This window comes from Poecile atricapillus, chromosome 33 (assembly GCF_030490865.1).
Source record: "Poecile atricapillus isolate bPoeAtr1 chromosome 33, bPoeAtr1.hap1, whole genome shotgun sequence".
Lineage (NCBI taxonomy): Eukaryota > Metazoa > Chordata > Aves > Passeriformes > Paridae > Poecile > Poecile atricapillus.
In genome coordinates, this window is record NC_081281.1 from 1,896,037 (window position 1) to 1,912,882 (window position 16,846).

The 16,846-nt window shown below is 66.0% G+C and overlaps 1 protein-coding gene across 3 annotated transcripts; it reads left to right on the top strand.

Moving 5' to 3' along the window:
* Positions 1-553: 553 nt before the first annotated feature.
* Positions 554-16,191, top strand: LOC131590523 (V-type proton ATPase catalytic subunit A-like). 3 transcript variants are annotated; one of them, XM_058860661.1, is made up of 15 exons: positions 554-701; positions 1,288-1,416; positions 2,269-2,483; positions 3,662-3,799; positions 4,563-4,714; positions 5,695-5,857; positions 6,801-6,909; positions 7,856-7,978; positions 9,987-10,101; positions 10,845-10,908; positions 11,923-12,126; positions 13,327-13,421; positions 15,081-15,252; positions 15,941-16,031; positions 16,155-16,191. In XM_058860661.1, coding segments are annotated over exons 1-15 (1,854 nt in total). In that variant the 5' UTR covers positions 554-619; the 3' UTR covers positions 16,157-16,191. The 3 variants fall into 3 exon arrangements, with proteins under 3 accessions (XP_058716644.1, XP_058716645.1, XP_058716646.1); XM_058860662.1 differs by lacking the exon at positions 16,155-16,191 and having other exon boundaries at positions 15,941-16,033; XM_058860663.1 differs by lacking the exons at positions 6,801-6,909; positions 9,987-10,101; positions 10,845-10,908.
* Positions 16,192-16,846: the final 655 nt, after the last annotated feature.

Sequence of the window (16,846 nt, forward strand, 5' to 3'; positions counted from 1 at the left end):
GGGGTGACAAAAGGGGGTGAAAAGGACTTAGGGGGGTGACAAAAGATGACAAGGACTTGGGGGTGACAAAGAATGGGGGTGACAAGGATATGGGGGGGTGACAAGGACATGGGGGGTGACAAAAGGTGACAAGGACTTGGAGGGTAACAAGGGGGTGACAAGGATATGGGAGGTGACAAAGGAGGGGGTGACGAGGACTTGGGGGGTGACAAAGAAGGGGGTGACAAAAGGGGGTGACAAAAGGTGACAAGGACGTGGGGGGTGACAAGGGGGTGACAAGGACGTGGCCAGGAGCTGACGAAGGAAAGGGGAAGGCCAGGAGGTGGCCGGGAGGTGACAAGGACACTCGGGCCGTGTCCCCATCAGCCCGAGGCGGGCCCAGCTCGGCGCGTGCCGGTGTCACCCGGTGTCACCCGGTGTCACCCAGGGGAGCGGGCCGCGGCTGTTGACTGCACACAACGCCACACCTGCGGTGGCCCTGTCACCGGAGCCAGCCGCTGTCCCCGGGGGGGTGGGGACACAGCCGCGCACGGTGCCACACCCGCGGTGGCCCTGTCCGGTTGTCACCGGCCCCCGGGGCCATTTAACGGCGGTGCCACCGCGGCGGGGAGGGGACACCATGGAGGGGACCCGGGGGACGCGGCTGGAGGAGGCCGAGAGGGAGAGTCTGGTGGGGGCTGTGCATGGAGTGTCCGGGCCCGGTACGGGGACACCTGGGGACACTCGGGGACACCTGGGGACACTCGGGGACAGAGGGACAGGCTGGGGACAGAGGGACAGCCGGGCATGGGGACCGTGATGGCGTTTGTGGCGCTAAAATGGGGACAGGAGAGGGGACGATGAGGAGGGAGGACACCCGGGGAGGGTCGTGGGGAGGGGACAGGGTTGGGAACAGGGGGGGACAGCCTGGTGACAGAGGGACAGCCTGGGGACAGAGGGACAGCCGGGCATGGGGACCACGATGGCGTTTGTGGCGCTAAAATGGGGACAGTGAAGGGGACAATGGGGAGGAAGCACTCGGGGGGTGACGGTGACCTGGGGACAATCGCGGGGAGGGGACAGAGATGGGGGAGGGGAGGGGACGGGAGAGGACGAGGACCCGGGGACAGGCTTGGGGACAGGAGGGGACAGCGGGGGAAAGTTGCCGGGGGTGCTCGTGGCGAGGGGACAGGGATGGGGACAGAGGGGTCCCGGGTGGGGCGGTGACCGCGGGGCTGGCTTGGGGACAAGGGGGGATGGCGGGGGGTGGTGGCTGCGGGCCGGGGTGACAGCGGAGTGTCCCTGCAGTGGTGACAGCCACACGCATGGCGGGGGCGGCCATGTACGAGCTGGTGCGGGTGGGACACGCGGAGCTCGTGGGGGAGATCATCCGGCTCGATGGGGACATGGCCACGCTCCAGGTGTACGAGGAGACCTGTATCCTGTCCCCGCTGTCCCCGCTGTCCCCTCCCCGCCACCCTTCTGTCCCTCCGACCGCCCCGCGCTGTCCCCAACACCCGTAAGTGTCCCTTCCTCCTGTCCCCTCCCTGCTCCGACCCTCCCTTCTTCCCCTGAGCCTTGTCCCCCATCCTGTCCTGTCCCCTCGTCCTGTCCCCAGCCTTGTCCCCTCCCTGTCCTCCCCACCCTCTCTGTCCTCTCCCTGTCCCCCCATCCTGTCCTGTCCCCAGCCTTGTCCCCTCCCTGTCCTCCCCACCCTCTCTGTCCTGTCCCTGTCCTTCCATCCTGTCCTGTCCCTTCCCTGTCCCCTCCTTGTCCCTTCATCCTGTCCTGTCCCGCTGTCCCCCCACCAACTCTCCTGGTCCTGTGTCCTCTGTCCCGCGTCCTGTCCTCTGTGTCCTGTCCCCTCCCCGTCCCCCCCTGTCCCACTCATCCTTTCCTGTCCCCCCTGTCCCCGTGTCCCCCCCAGCCCGTCCCGTCCCCGCTGTCCTGTGCCCTCTGTCCCCCGTCCTGTCCCTTCCCTTTCCCCCATCCCCCGTGTCCCCCCCAGTCCCCGTGTCCCCCCCCATCCCCCGTGTCCCCCCATCCCCCGTGTCCCTCCAGCCCGTGCTGTCCCCCCCAGTCCCCGTGTCCCCACTGTCCCCCCCCACCCCGTGCCGTCCTCACTGTCCCCCCCCATCCCCCGTGTCCCCCCCATCCCCCGTGTCCCCCCCATCCCCCCCATCCCCCCCAGCCCCCCCATCCCCCGTGTCCCCCCCATCCCCCGTGTCCCCCCCAGCCCGTGCCACCCCCCTGTCCCCGAGCGCGGTGACATTTCCTGAGCGGCCGCAGCGGGGGTGCAGGTTGGGGACCCGGTTCTTCGCACGGGGACGCCGCTGTCGGTGGAGCTGGGTCCGGGCATCCTGGGCTCCATCTTCGACGGGATCCAGCGGCCGCTGCGCGACATCGCCGAGGCCACGCGCAGCATCTACATCCCGCGGGGCACCAATGTCCCCGCGCTGCCGCGACACCTGGACTGGGACTTTGTCCCCAGCAAGGCCATCCGGGTGCGTGCCACCTCCCTGCCACCCCGTCCTGTCCCTCTGTCCCATCGCTGTCCTGTCCCCCCTTCCCCATCTGTCTTCGCATGCCCTCTGTCACCTTCCTGTCGCCCAGTTCTGTCCCCTCCCAGCGCCTCCATCCCCTTCTTGTCCCCTCATCCTGTCCCCCGTCCCCTCCATCCCCTTCTTGTCCCCTCATCCTGTCCCCCGTCCCCTCCATCCCCTTCTTGTCCCCTCATCCTGTCCCCCTGTCCCCTCCCAGCGCCTCCATCCCCTTCTTGTCCCCTCATCCTGTCCCCCTGTCCCCTCCCAGCCCCTCCATCCCCTTCTTGTCCCCTCATCCTGTCCCCTTGTCCCCTCCCCGTCCCTTCTCTGTCCCACCCAAACTGTCCTGCCACCCACTGTGTCCCCCTGTCCCCTACCTGTCCCCCCGTCCCTGCCCTGTCCCCTCTGTCCTGTGGCCTCCCTGTCCCCCCATCCTGTCCCTCTGTCCCCTCCTTGTCGCCCCTGTCCTGTCCCCCATCCTTTCTCTGTCCCTCTGTCCCCCCTGTCCTGTCCCCTCTGTCCTGTGGCCTCCCTGTCCCCTCTGTCTTGTCCCCCTGTCCTTTCCCTGTCCCTTTGTCCCCTCTCTGTCTCCTCTCTGTCCCCCCATTCTGTCCCCCTGTCCTTTCCCTGTCCCTCCTGTCCCCCCCAGACCCTCTGTCCCCTCCCCATCCTGTCCCCCCAGCCCTTCTGTCCCCTTCTTGTCGGACTCCTCCTGTTGTCTCCGCTCTTGTCCCCTCCAATCCTTTTGTCCCTCGCTGTCCCCCTCATCCTGCCGTGTCCCCCTCAACCGCTCTGTCCCCTTTTGTCCCCTCCAGACTTGTCCTGTCCCTGTCATCCTCCACTGCCGCCTCCTTCTGTCCTCCCCTGTCCCCTCCCTGTCCCCCTGCCAGGGAGGGGACAACAAAAAGGGGGTGGGGACACACTGACACAGGGGACACAGGAGCAGGGAGGCTTTGGGGACACTCTCAGGGACACGGGGGTCACAGAGCCATGGGGACACGGGGACACGGGGACACAGGGGACACGGGGACAGTGGAGGTCACAGCGACGCGGGAGAAGTGGCGGGGGACACCGGGTACATGAAAGGACACGGGGACAGCACCCGAGTGTCCCTCACGGTGTCGCCGCCGTGTCCCCAGGTCGGGAGCCACGTGACGGGAGGGGACATTTACGGGACGGTGGCGGAGAATTCGCTGCTGCAGCACCGGCTGATGGTCCCGCCCCGCAGCCGCGGCACCGTCACCTACATCGCGCCCCCGGGGCACTACGGCGTGACGGTGAGCGGGCACCGACCGGCGGCACCGACCGGAGGGATTAACGGGACCGTCCGGCGGGAGCGACCGGGGGGATTAACGGGACTGACCGGGGGGATCGACCGGAGGGATTAACGGGACCGACCGGCGGGAGCGACCGGGGGGATTAACGGGACTGACCGGGGGGATCGACCGGCGGGATTAGTGGGATGGACCGGGGGGATTAACGGGACCGACCGGCGGGATCGACCGGGGGGATTAACGGGACTGACCGGGGGGATTGACCGGGGGGATTAACGGGACCGACCGGCGGGATTAGCGGCACCGACCGGCGGGACTGACCGGCGGGATCAGCTCGCCTGGCCCCCACCCCCCACGATCCCAATCCCCGTCCCAATCCCTCTGGTGATCCCGATCCCGCTGATCCCGACCTTCATCCCGCTGATCCCGACCTTCATCCCGCTGATCCCGACCTTCCTCCCGCTGATCCCGAGCCCGATGATCCCAATAATCCCAACGATCCTGATCCAAATGATCCCGGGCCAATCCTGGCCTGATCCCGATCCCGCTGATCCCAGTGATCCGGATCACGCTGATCCCGACCCTGCTGCCACTGATCCCGATCCCCCTGATCCCAGTGATCCCCATCCTGCTGATCCCGACCCTGCTCCCGCTGATCCTGAGCCCGATGATCCCAATAATCCCAATGATCCTGATCCAAATGATCCCGGGCCAATCCTGGCCTGATCCCGACCCCGATCCCGGCTGATCCCGGCTGATCCCGCAGGACGTGGTGCTGGAGCTGGAATTCCAGGGGGTCCGCGAGCCGCTCTCCATGATCCAGGTGTGGCCGGTCCGGCAGGTCCGGCCCGTGGCCGAGAAGCTCCCGGCCAATCACCCCCTGCTGACCGGCCAGAGGGTCCTGGACGCGCTCTTCCCGTAGGGAGCGGGATCGGGATCGGGATTGGGATCGGGGGGACGCGCTCTTCCCATAGGGAGCGGGATTGGGAGCGGGATCGGGATCGGGATCGGGGGGACGCGCTCTTCCCGTAGGGAGCGGGATCGGGAGCGGGATCGGGATCGGGATCGGGATTGGGATTGGGATCGGGATCGGGGGGACGCGCTCTTCCCGTAGGGATTGGGAGCGGGATCGGGAGCGGGATTGGGATCGGGATTGGGATCGGGGGGATGTGCTCTTTCCATAGGGAACGGGAGCGGGATCGGGATCAGGGTGAGGGGTGCGCTGTTCCCGTAGGGAACGGGAGCGGGATTGGGAACGGGAGTGGCGAGTACACTGTTCCCATAAGGAATGGGATTGGGATCAGGATTTGGGAGTACACTGTTCCCATAAGGAATGGGATCGGGATCAGGATTTGGGAGTACACTGTTCCCATAAGGAATGGGATTGGGATCAGGGTTTGGGAGTACACTGTTCCCATAAGGAATGGGATCGGGATCGGGGGGGTGCGCTGTTCCCGTAGGGAATGGGATCGGGATTGAGGGATTACGCTTTCCCGTAGGGAATGGGATCGGGATTAGGATCGGGGGATTGCTGATCCTGTCGGGAGTGGGATTGGGGGATTGCGCTGTTCCCACAGGGATCCGGGGGAGGGAACAGGGGTGGGAGGGATGTGGGACAAAGTGGGGAGGGAGGGACGGGGACAGGGATGGGGACAAGGACAGGGACGGGGATGGGATTGGGGACAGGGAAAGACAAAGTTGGGGACAGGGATGGGGACAGGGATGGGGACAGGGAAACAGGACGGGACAGGGATGGGGACAGGGATGGGGATGGCGATGGGGACGGGGACAGGGATGGGGACAGGGAAACAGGACGGGACAGGGACAGGGATGGGGACAGGCACAGGGTGGCGCCGGTGTCCCAGTGCCACCCCCGTGCCGTGTCCCCGTGTCCCCAGGTGTGTCCAGGGGGGCACCACGGCCATCCCGGGCGCGTTCGGCTGCGGGAAGACGGTGATTTCCCAATCCCTGTCCAAGTATTCCAACAGTGACGTCATCGTCTACGTGGGCTGCGGCGAGCGCGGCAATGAAATGTCCGAGGTGCTGCGGGACTTCCCCGAGGTGACACCGCCACGCGCGACACGCGGGGACAGCGGGGTGGCAGGGCAGTGACAGGGACACGGGAGTTCATGGGGGGTCCTCAGTGACTTCCCCGAGGTGACACCGCCACACGGGGGGTGGCAGCGGGGTGGCAGGGGAGTGACAGTGACACCGATGTTCATGGGGGCTCCTCAGTGGCGTCCCTGAGGTGACACCGCCACACGGGAGGTGGCAGGGGAGTGACAGTGACACCGGTGTTCATGGAGGGTCCTCAGTGGCATCCCCGAGGTGACACCGTGACACTGGGGTGACAGGGGGGTGGCAGGGGAGTGACAGTGACACGGGTGCTCATGGGGCATCCTCAGTGGCATCCCCGAGGTGACACCGCCACACGGGGGGTGGCAGGGGGGTGGCAGGAGGGTGGCAGGGGGGTGACAGTGACACCGGTGTTCATGGGGTGTCCTCAGTGGCGTCCCCGAGGTGACACCGCCACACGGGGGGTGGCAGGGGAGTGACAGTGACACCAGTGTTCATGGGGGCTCCTCAGTGGCGTCCCTGAGGTGACACCGCCACACGGGGGGTGGCAGGGGAGTGACAGTGACACCGGTGTTCATGGGGGGGTCCTCAGTGGCGTCCCCGAGGTGACACGGTGACACGGGAGGTGGCAGGGGGGTGACAGTGACACTGGTGTTCATGGGGCGTCCTCAGTGGCGTCCCAGAGGTGACACCGCCACACGGGAGGTGGCAGGGGAGTGACAGTGACACCGGTGTTCATGGGGTGTCCTCAGTGGCATCCCCGAGGTGACACGGTGACACGGGGGGTGGCAGGGGGGTGGCAGGGGGCTGACATGGAGGTGACAGTGCCCAGCTGGCCGTGGAGGTTGGTGGCAGGGCTGTCCCATGATGACACAGGGGTGGCACAGGGAGGTGGCACGTGGTGACAATATGGCACCGGTGTCCCCAGCTGACCATGGAGGTTGGTGGCCGCTCCGAGTCCATCATGAAGCGCACGACGCTCGTGGCCAACACGTCCAACATGCCGGTGGCCGCCCGAGAGGCCTCCATCTACACCGGTGTGTGACAGGGACACGGGACAGGGACACGGGGGACAGGGACACAGGGGTGTGACGGGGACACGGGACAGGGACACGGGGGTGTGACAGGGACACGGGACAGGGACACAGGGGTGTGACAGGGACACTGGGGACAGGGACACGGGGGTGTGACAGGGACACGGGACAGGGACACGGGGGACAGGGACACAGGGGTGTGACGGGGACACGGGACAGGGACACGGGGGACAGGGACACGGGGGACAGGGACACGGGGGACAGGGACATGGGGGACAGGGACATGGGGGACAGGGACACAGGGGTGTGACGGGGACACGGGACAGGGACACTGGGGACAGGGACATGTGTGTGTGACAGGGACACGGGACAGGGACACGGGGGTGTGACAGGGACACGGGGGACAGGGACACGGGACAGGGACACGGGGGTGTGACAGGGACATGGGGGTGTGACAGGGACACGGGGGTGTGACAGGGACATGGGGGACAGGGGCATGGGGGTGTGACAGGGACATGTGTGTGTGGCAGGGATAACGCTGTCCCTCACATGTGACAGTGTCACACAGGGATCACGCTGTCCCTCACGTGTGACACGTGTGACATATGTGACACTTTGCACACTCGTATGACAGGGATAACGCTGTCCCTCACATGTGTCAGTGTCACACAGGGATCCCGCTGTCCCTCACGTGTGACACGTGTGACACTTTGCACACGCAGGGATCACGCTGTCCCTCACGTGTGACACGTGTGACACGTGTGACACTTTGCACACGCAGGGATCACGCTGTCCCTCACGTGTGACACGTGTGACACTTTGCACACGCAGGGATCACGCTGTCCCTCACGTGTGACACGTGTGACACGTGTGACACTTTGCACACGCAGGGATCACGCTGTCCCTCACGTGTGACACGTGTGACACGTGTGACACTTTGCACACGCAGGGATCACGCTCTCCGAGTACTTTCGGGACATGGGATTGCACAGTTGCCTCTTGGCCGACTCCACCTCGCGCTGGGCCGAGGCGCTCCGGGAGATCTCGGGGCGCCTGGCGGAGATGCCGGCGGGTGAGACCCCAAAATCCCGGGAATTCAGGGCAAAACGGGACCCCAGGGAATGGGGAGGGTCGAGGAACCCCCAAATCCGGGGATTGGGACCCCAAAATCCCGGGACTTCCGGGCAAAACGGGACCCCAGGGAACGGGGAGGGGTGAGGAACCCCCAAATCCTGGGATTTGAGACCCCAAAATCCCGGGAATTCAGGGCAAAATGGGACCCCAGGGAATGGGGAGGGGTTGAGGAAACCCTGAATCCTGGGATTGAGACCCCAAAATCCCGGGAATTCCGGGAAAACGGGACCCCAGGGAACGGGGAGGGGTTCAGGGACCCCCAAATCCTGGGATTGGGACCCCAAAATCCCGGGAATTCAGGGAAAACGGGACCTCGGGGAACGGGGAGGGGTCGAGGAACCCCCAAATCCTGGGATTGGGACCCCAAAATCCCGGGAATTCAGGGCAAAACGGGACCCCGGGGAACGGGGAGGGGTGAGGGACCCCCAAATCCTGGGATTTGAGACCCCAAAATCCCGGGAATTGGGGGGTGAAGGGGTCTGAACACACGAGGAGGAGCTGCCGGACCCTCAGAGGGGCCCTGGGGCATCGGGGTGACAGGGGGTGACGGCTGTGTCCCCAGGGGAGTGACAGCAGGTCCTGGGGGTGACAGGGGGTGACGGCTGTGTCCCCAGGGGGTGACAGCCGTGTCCCCAGGGGGGGTGACAGCTGTGTCCCCAGGGAGGTGACAGCCGTGTCCCCAGGGGGTGACAGCCGTGTCCCTGTGGGTGACAGCGGTGTCCCCAGGGGTGACAGCCGTGTCCCCAGGAGGTGACAGCCGTGTCCCCAGGGGTGACAGTGGTGTCCCCAGGAGGTGACAGCCGTGTCCCCAGGGAGGTGACAGCCGTGTCCCCAGAGGTGACAGCAGTGTCCCCAGGAGGTGACAGCCGTGTCCCCAGGGGTGACAGCCATGTCCCCAGGAGGTGACAGCTGTGTCCCCAGGGAGGTGACAGCGGTGTCCCCAGGAGGTGACAGCCGTGTCCCCAGGGGGTGACAGCCGTGTCCCCAGGGGTGACAGCCGTGTCCCCAGGAGGTGACAGCAGTGTCCCCAGGGAGTGACAGCGGTGTCCCCAGGGGGGGTGACAGCTGTGTCCCCAGGGGGTGACAGCCGTGTCCCCAGGGAGGTGACAGCCGTGTCCCCAGGAGGTGACAGCCGTGTCCCCAGGGAGGTGACAGCCGTGTCCCCAGGGAGGTGACAGCCGTGTCCCCAGGAGGTGACAGCCATGTCCCCAGGGAGGTGACAGCCGTGTCCCCAGGGAGGTGACAGCCGTGTCCCCAGGAGGTGACAGCCATGTCCCCAGGGAGGTGACAGCGGTGTCCCCAGGGAGGTGACAGCCATGTCCCCAGGAGGTGACAGCCATGTCCCCAGGGGTGACAGCGGTGTCCCCAGGGAGGTGACAGCCATGTCCCCGGGGGGGTGACAGCTGTGTCCCCAGAGGTGACAGCCATGTCCCCAGGGGTGACAGCCGTGTCCCCAGGGAGGTGACAGCCGTGTCCCCAGGGAGGTGACAGCCGTGTCCCCAGGAGGTGACAGCCGTGTCCCCAGGGGAGGTGACAGCCGTGTCCCCAGGGGTGACAGCAGTGTCCCCAGGGGGGGTGACAGTGGTGTCCCCAGGGGTGACAGTGGTGTCCCCAGGGGGTGACAGCCGTGTCCCCAGAGGTGACAGCCGTGTCCCCAGGGAGGTGACAGCCGTGTCCCCAGGAGGTGACAGCCGTGTCCCCAGGGGTGACAGCCGTGTCCCTGTGGGTGACAGCCGTGTCCCCAGGAGGTGACAGCGGTGTCCCCAGGAGGTGACAGCCGTGTCCCTGTGGGTGACAGCCGTGTCCCCAGGGAGGTGACAGCCGTGTCCCCAGGAGGTGACAGCCGTGTCCCCAGGGGTGACAGCCGTGTCCCTGTGGGTGACAGCCGTGTCCCCAGGAGGTGACAGCCGTGTCCCCAGGGAGGTGACAGCCGTGTCCCCCCGCAGACAGCGGGTACCCCGCGTACCTCGGGGCCCGCCTGGCCTCGTTCTATGAGCGCGCGGGGCGGGCGCGGTGCCTGGGGACCCCCGAGCGCGAGGGCAGCGTCAGCATCGTCGGAGCGTGAGTGTCCCCATGTCACCGTGTCACCAGGAGTGTCACCATGTCACCATGTCACCATGAGTGTCACCATGTCCCCGTGTCACCATGAGTGTCCCCATGTCACCATGAGTGTCCCCATGTCCCCATGTCACCGTGTCCCCATGAGTGTCTCCATGAGTGTCCCCATGTCCCCATGTCACCGTGTCCCCATGAGTGTCTCCATGAGTGTCCCCATGTCCCTGTGAGTGTCCCCATGTCACCATGTCCCCATGAGTGTCCCCATGTCACCATGTCCCTGTGAATGTCCCTGTGAGTGTCCCCGTGTCACCAGGAGTGTCCCCATGAGTGTCCTCATGTCACCATGAGTGTCCCCATGTCACCATGTCCCCGTGTCCCCGTGAGTGTCCCCATGTCACCATGTCCCTGTGAATGTCCCTGTGAGTGTTCCCATGTCCCCGTGTCACCAGGAGTGTCCCCATGAGTGTCCCCATGTCACCAGGTCCCCGTGTCCCCGTAAGTGTCCCCATGTCCCCGTGAGTGTCCCCATGAGTGTCCCCATGAGTGTCCCCATGTCCCCGTGGGTGTCCCCATGAGTGTCCCCATGTCCCTGTGTGTGTCCCCGTGAGTGTCCCCATGTCCCCGTGAGTGTCCCCATGTCCCCATGAGTGTCCCCGTGTCCCCATGAGTGTCCCCATGTCCCCGGGGAGGTGACAAGGGCAGGGGGATCCCCCCGTGCACCCCCAGCTCACCCGGCCCCCCCGCAGGGTGTCCCCCCCCGGAGGGGACTTCTCGGATCCCGTCACCTCGGCCACGCTGGGGATCGTGCAGGTGAGGGGACAGAGGGGACAGAGGGGACAGAGGGGACAGAGGGGACACGGGGGACATGGGGACAGAGGGGACAGAGGGGACACGGGGGACAGAGGGGACACGGGGGACACGGGGGACAGAGGGGACAGAGGGGACACGGGGGATAGAGGGGACATGGGGGACACGGGGGGCACAGGGGACAGAGGGGACACAGGGGACAGAGGGGACAGAGGGGACACAGGGGACAGAGGGGACACGGGGGACAGAGGGGACACGGGGGACACAGGGGACACAGGGGACAGGGACAGCGTGGCAGGGGCGTGAGTAGGACAGGGACACACCAGGGGAGGGGACACGGGGGACACAGGGGACAGAGGGGACAGGGACAGGCTGGGGGACATGGGGGTGACATTGCCGGGTATTCCGGGTGGATGAGAAACTCGGGGACAGGCTGGGTGACCCGGAGGTGACGTTCCCAACCTGGGGGTGACCCGAGTGTGACCCGAGGGTGACACTGGGTGACACTGGGTGACAATGGGTGACCTGAGATTGACACTGGGTAACCCGAAGGTGACACTGGGTGACCCTGGGTAACGCGGGGGTGATCCAAGGGTGACCCGAGGGTGACCTGGGTGACCCGAGGTGACACTGGGTGACCCGGGGTGACTCTAGGGTGACACTGGGTGACCCGGGGGTGATCCGAGGTGACCCTGGGTGGCACTGGGTGACCCGGGGTGGCACTGGGTGACCCGGGGGTGACACTGGGTGACCCTGGGTGACTCGAGGGTGACACTGGGTGACCCGGGGGTGACACTGGGGTGACCCTGGGTGACACTGGGTGACCCGGGGGTGACACTGGGTGACCCGAAGGTGACCCTGGGTGACCCGAGGTGACAGTGGGTGACCCGGGGGTGACACTGGGTGACCCGGGGTGGCACTGGGTGACACTGGGTGCCCCGGGGTGCCCCTGGGTGCCCCGGGGGTGACACTGGGTGACCCTGGGTGACACTGTGTGACCCTGTGTGACCCTGTCAGGTGTTCTGGGGGCTGGACAAGAAGCTGGCCCAGCGCAAACACTTCCCCTCGGTGAACTGGCTCATCTCCTACTCGCGGTACCTGCGGGCGCTGGAGCCGCACTACGAGCGCGCCCACCCCGAGCTGCCCGCGCTGCGCGACCGCGCCCGCCGCATCCTGCAGGAGGAGGAGGAGCTGGCCGAGATCGTGCAGCTCGTGGGGAAGGTGCGATTGGGGTTTGTGGGGTCTGGGATATGGGATATGGGGTCTGGGATCCGGCAGGAGGAGGAGCTGGCCGAGATCGTGCAGCTCGTGGGGAAGGTGCGATTGGGGTTTGTGGGGTCTGTGGGGTCAGGGATGCAGGATATGGGATGTGGGATATGAGATATGGGATGTGGGGTCTGGGATGTGGGATATGAGATATGGGATGTGGGGTTGGGGTCTGGGATGTGGGGTCTGGGATCCTGCAGGAGGAGGAGGAGCTGGCCGAGATTGTGCAGCTCGTGGGGAAGGTGGGGTTGGGGGGTTCGTGGGGTCTGTGGGGTCTGGGATGTGGGATATGGGATGTGGGATATGAGCTATGAGATGTGGGGTTGGGGTCTGGGATGTGGGATATGGGATATGAGATATGGGATGTGGGATATGAGATATGGGATGTGGGATATGAGATATGGGATGTTGGGTTGGGGTCCGGGATGTGGGGTTGGGGTCTGGGATCCTGCAGGAGGAGGAGGAGCTGGCCGAGATCGTGCAGCTCGTGGGGAAGGTGCGATTGGGGGGTTTGTGGGGTCTGTGGGGTCAGGGATGCAGGATATGGGATGTGGGATGTGGGGTCTGGGATGTGGGGTCTGGGATGTGGGATATGGGATGTGGGATATGAGATATGGGGTGTGGGGTTGGGGTCAGGGATGTGGGGTCTGGGATCCTGCAGGAGGAGGAGCTGGCCGTGGTGCAGTTCGTGGGCAAGGTGGGATTGGGATTTATGGTGTTTTTGGAGTTTATGGGGTTTATGGGGTCTCTGGGGACTGGGATGCAGGATATGGGATATGGGATATGGGGTCTGGGATGTGGGATGTGGGGTCTGGGATCCTGCTGGAGGAGCAGGCTGGCCATGGTGCAGCTCGTGGGAAAGGTGGGATTGGGGGGTTCGTGGGGTTTATGAGGTTTATGGGGTCTGGGATGTGGGATATGGGATGTGGGATATGGGGTCAGGGATGTGGGGTCTGGGATCCTGCAGGAGGAGCAGGCTGGCCATGGTGCAGCTCGTGGGAAGGTGGGATTGTGGTTTATGGGGTTTTTGGGGGTTTTGGGGTTTATGAGGTCTGTGGGGTCTGGGATATGAGATATGGGATGTGGGGTCAGGGATGAGGGCTCCGGGAAGGGGTCCTGGTGTGGGCAGTGCCCGGACCCCGCTGTCCCCCGCAGGCGTCGCTGGCCGAAGGTGACAAAGTGACGCTGGAGGTGGCCAAACTGCTCAAGGACGATTTCCTGCAGCAGAACGGATACTCGGCCTACGACCGGTACCGGGACCCCGAGACCCCAAACCCTGACCCCAAACCCTGACATCAAACCCTGACCCCAAACACTGACCCCAAATCCTGACCCCCAACCCTGACCCCAAACCCTGACCCCAAACCCTGACCCCAATCCCTGACCCCAAATCCTGACCCCAACCCTGACCCCCAACCCTGACCCCAATCCCTGACCCCAAACCCTGACCCCAAACCCTGACCCCAAACCCTGACATCAAACCCTGACCCCAAACCCTGACCCCAACCCTGACCCCAAACCCTGACCCCAAACCCTGACCCCAAACCCTGACATCAATCCCTGACCCCAAATCCTGACATCAAACCCTGACCCCAAACCCTGACCCCAAACTCTGACCCCAAACACTGACCCCAACCCTGACCCCAACCCTGACCCCAACCCTGACATCAAACCCTGACATCAAACACTGACCCCCAATCCTGACCCCAAACCCTGACCCCAAATCCTGACCCCAAATCCTCACCCCAAACCCTGACCCCAAATACTGACCCCAACCCTGACCCCAAACCCTGACATCAAACCCTGACCCCAAATCCTGATCCCAAATCCTGATCCCAAATCCTGACCCCCAAACCCTGACCCCAAATCCTCACCCCAACCCTGACCCCCAACCCTGACCCCAATCCCTGACCCCAAACCCTGACCCCAAACCCTGACCCCAATCCCTGACCCCAAACCCTGACCCCAAACCCTGACCCCAAATCCTCACCCCAACCCTGACCCCCAACCCTGACCCCAACCCTGACCCCCAACCCTGACCCCAATCCCTGACCCCAAACCCTGACCCCAAACACTGACCCCAAATCCTGACCCCCAACCCCTGACCCCAAACACTGACCCCCAATCCTGACCCCAACCCTGACCCCCAACCCCTGACCCCAAACACTGACCCCCAACCCTGACCCCAAACCCTGACCCCCAAACTCCCTCCGTGAGCCTCCAAACCCCCACCCTGACTCCCCCAGATCCTCCCTGAGCCCCCCGGGACCCCCCCCAGGTTCTGCCCGTTCTACAACACCATGGGCATGCTGCACCCTGACACCCCCATCCCCCTCCTGACCCCCCAAACCCCCCCAAACCCCCACCCTGACCCCCCAGATCCCCCCAAACCCCCACCCTGACCCCCAGACCCTCCCTGACCCCCCGGGCCCCCCCCCAGGTTCTGCCTCTTCTACAACACCACGGGCATGCTGCACCCTGACACCCCCAACCCCCTCCTGACCCCCCTAATCCCCCTCCTGACCCCCCAAACCCCCCCTAATCCCCACCCTGACCCCCCAGATCCCCCCAAACCCCCACCCTGAGCCCCCCGGGACCCCCCCCAGGTTCTGCCCGTTCTACAAGACCGTGGGCATGCTGCACCCTGACACCCCCAACCCCCTCCTGACCCCCCTAATCCCCACCCTGACCCCCCAGACCCTTCCTGAACCCCCCCAGATCCCCCCAAACCCCCTCCCTGACCCCCCCGGGACCCCCCCCAGGTTCTGCCCGTTCTACAAGACCGTGGGCATGCTGCACCCTGACCCCCCAAACCCCCCCTAATCCCCACCCTGACCCCCCCAGACCCTTCCTGACCCCCCCGGGATCCCTCCAAACCCCCTCCCTGACCCCCCCGGGACCCTCCCCAGGTTCTGCCCGTTCTACAAGACCGTGGGCATGCTGCAGAACCTGGTCACCTTCTACGAGCTGGCTCGGGGGGCGGTGGAGGGCGCGGGCCCCGAGGAGCAGCGTGTCACCTGGGCCACCATCCGCGAGGGGCTCGGGGACATCCTGTACCGCCTGAGCGCCATGAAGTTCAAGGTGGGGGGCCCGGGGGGGCGAGACCCCCGTGGAGGGGTCCTAGGGGAAGGTTAAGGGGGGTGGGGGTCCCACCTGAAGGTTAAAGGGGGGGAAAGGGGTGCGAGACCCCCGCTGGGGGGGTCCCACCTGAAGGTTAAAGGTGGGGAGGGGGTGTCAGACCCTCCCTGGGGGTCTCACGGGGAGGTTAAAGGTGGGGAGGGGGTGTCAGACCCTCCCTGGGGGTCCCACCGGGAGGTTAAAGGTGGGGAGGGGGTGTCAGACCCTCCCTGGGGGTGTCACGGGGAGGTTAAAGGTGGGGAGGGGGGCGAGACCCCCACTGGGGGGCACCCAGGGGAAGGTTAAAGGGGGGAGAAGTGGGGCAGAGACCCCCGTGGGGGGGTCCTGAGTGGGTCACGGGGGGGCGAGACCCCCAGTGGGGAGGGGTCCCGTGTGAAGGTCGGGGTGGGGGGAGGGGGGACACCCTTGGGGGGTGTCAGGGGTGACCCCCGGCGTGACCCCCGCGTGTCCCCCGCGTGTCCCCGCTGTGTCCCCGTGTCCCTTGTGACGGGTGCGGGGGGGCCGTGACCCCATTTGGGGGTCCCGCAATAAACCCCGGGTGGATTTTTGGGGTGGGGGTGCCCCGGGGGGTGTCCGGGGTGACCCCCGGGGTGACCCCCGCGTGTCCCCCGCGTGTCCCCCGTGTCGCCAGGACCCGGTGAAGGACGGCGAGGAGCAGATCCTGGCGTCCTACGCGCAGCTCCAGGAGGAGATGGTGGCGGCCTTCCGAAACCTGGGGGACTGAGGGGACACCGGGGGACACCGAGGGGACAGAGGGGACATCGGGGAGACTGAGGGGACACCGAGGGGACAGGAGAGGGGACACCGGGGGGACAGAGGGGACACCGGGGGACACCGGGGGGACAGAGGGGACACCGGGGGGACTGAGGGGACACCGAGGGGACACCGGAGGGACTGAGGGGACACCGGGGGGACTGAGGGGGGACACCGGGGGGACTGAGGGGACACCGGGGGACACCGAGGGGACAGAGGGGACACCGGGGGGACAGGAGAGGGGACACCGGAGGGACAGGATGGGGGACACCGAGGGGACTGAGGGGAACACCGGGGGGACAGAGGGGGACACCGGGGGGACAGGAGAGGGGACACCGGGGGGACTGAGGGGACACCGGGGGGACACCGTGGGGGGGGATCAGGACAGGATTGGGGGGTCCCCCCGGGGTCCCGAATAAAGGGCCGGTGGTGGCACTTGAGCTCCAGGTGTGGCTTTCGCGAGAACGGCGGGAGAGCCCGGTGTCACCCCCCGGGCGGGTGACACTGGGGGGGTGGCACTGGGGGGGTGACATTGAGGAGGTGACACTGAGGGGGTGGCACTGGGGGGGGTGGCACTGGGGGGTGGCACTGGGGGGTCCCTTCCTGCGCCGGGGGGTCCGGGGGCGGTGATGGGGTGGGGGTGGGGTTGGGCTGTTGCGACATCGGGGGACAGGAACACCCTGAGGGGGTGGGGGGGCCACACCCTGGGGGGGGGACAGGGACACCCTGGGGAGGGGGGACACAAACAGGGGGGACACGGGGGTGACAGGGACACCCTGGATGG

Bases quoted from the DNA above. Each gene is read 5' to 3' on its own strand.
- LOC131590523 (XM_058860661.1), top strand. From the start codon at position 620: ATGGAGGGGACCCGGGGGACGCGGCTGGAGGAGGCCGAGAGGGAGAGT. The intron at 4,715-5,694 runs GTAGGGAGCGGG...CCGTGTCCCCAG, and splicing joins GTCCTGGACGCGCTCTTCCC to GTGTGTCCAGGGGGGCACCA. The intron at 10,909-11,922 runs GTGAGGGGACAG...TGACCCTGTCAG, and splicing joins CCACGCTGGGGATCGTGCAG to GTGTTCTGGGGGCTGGACAA.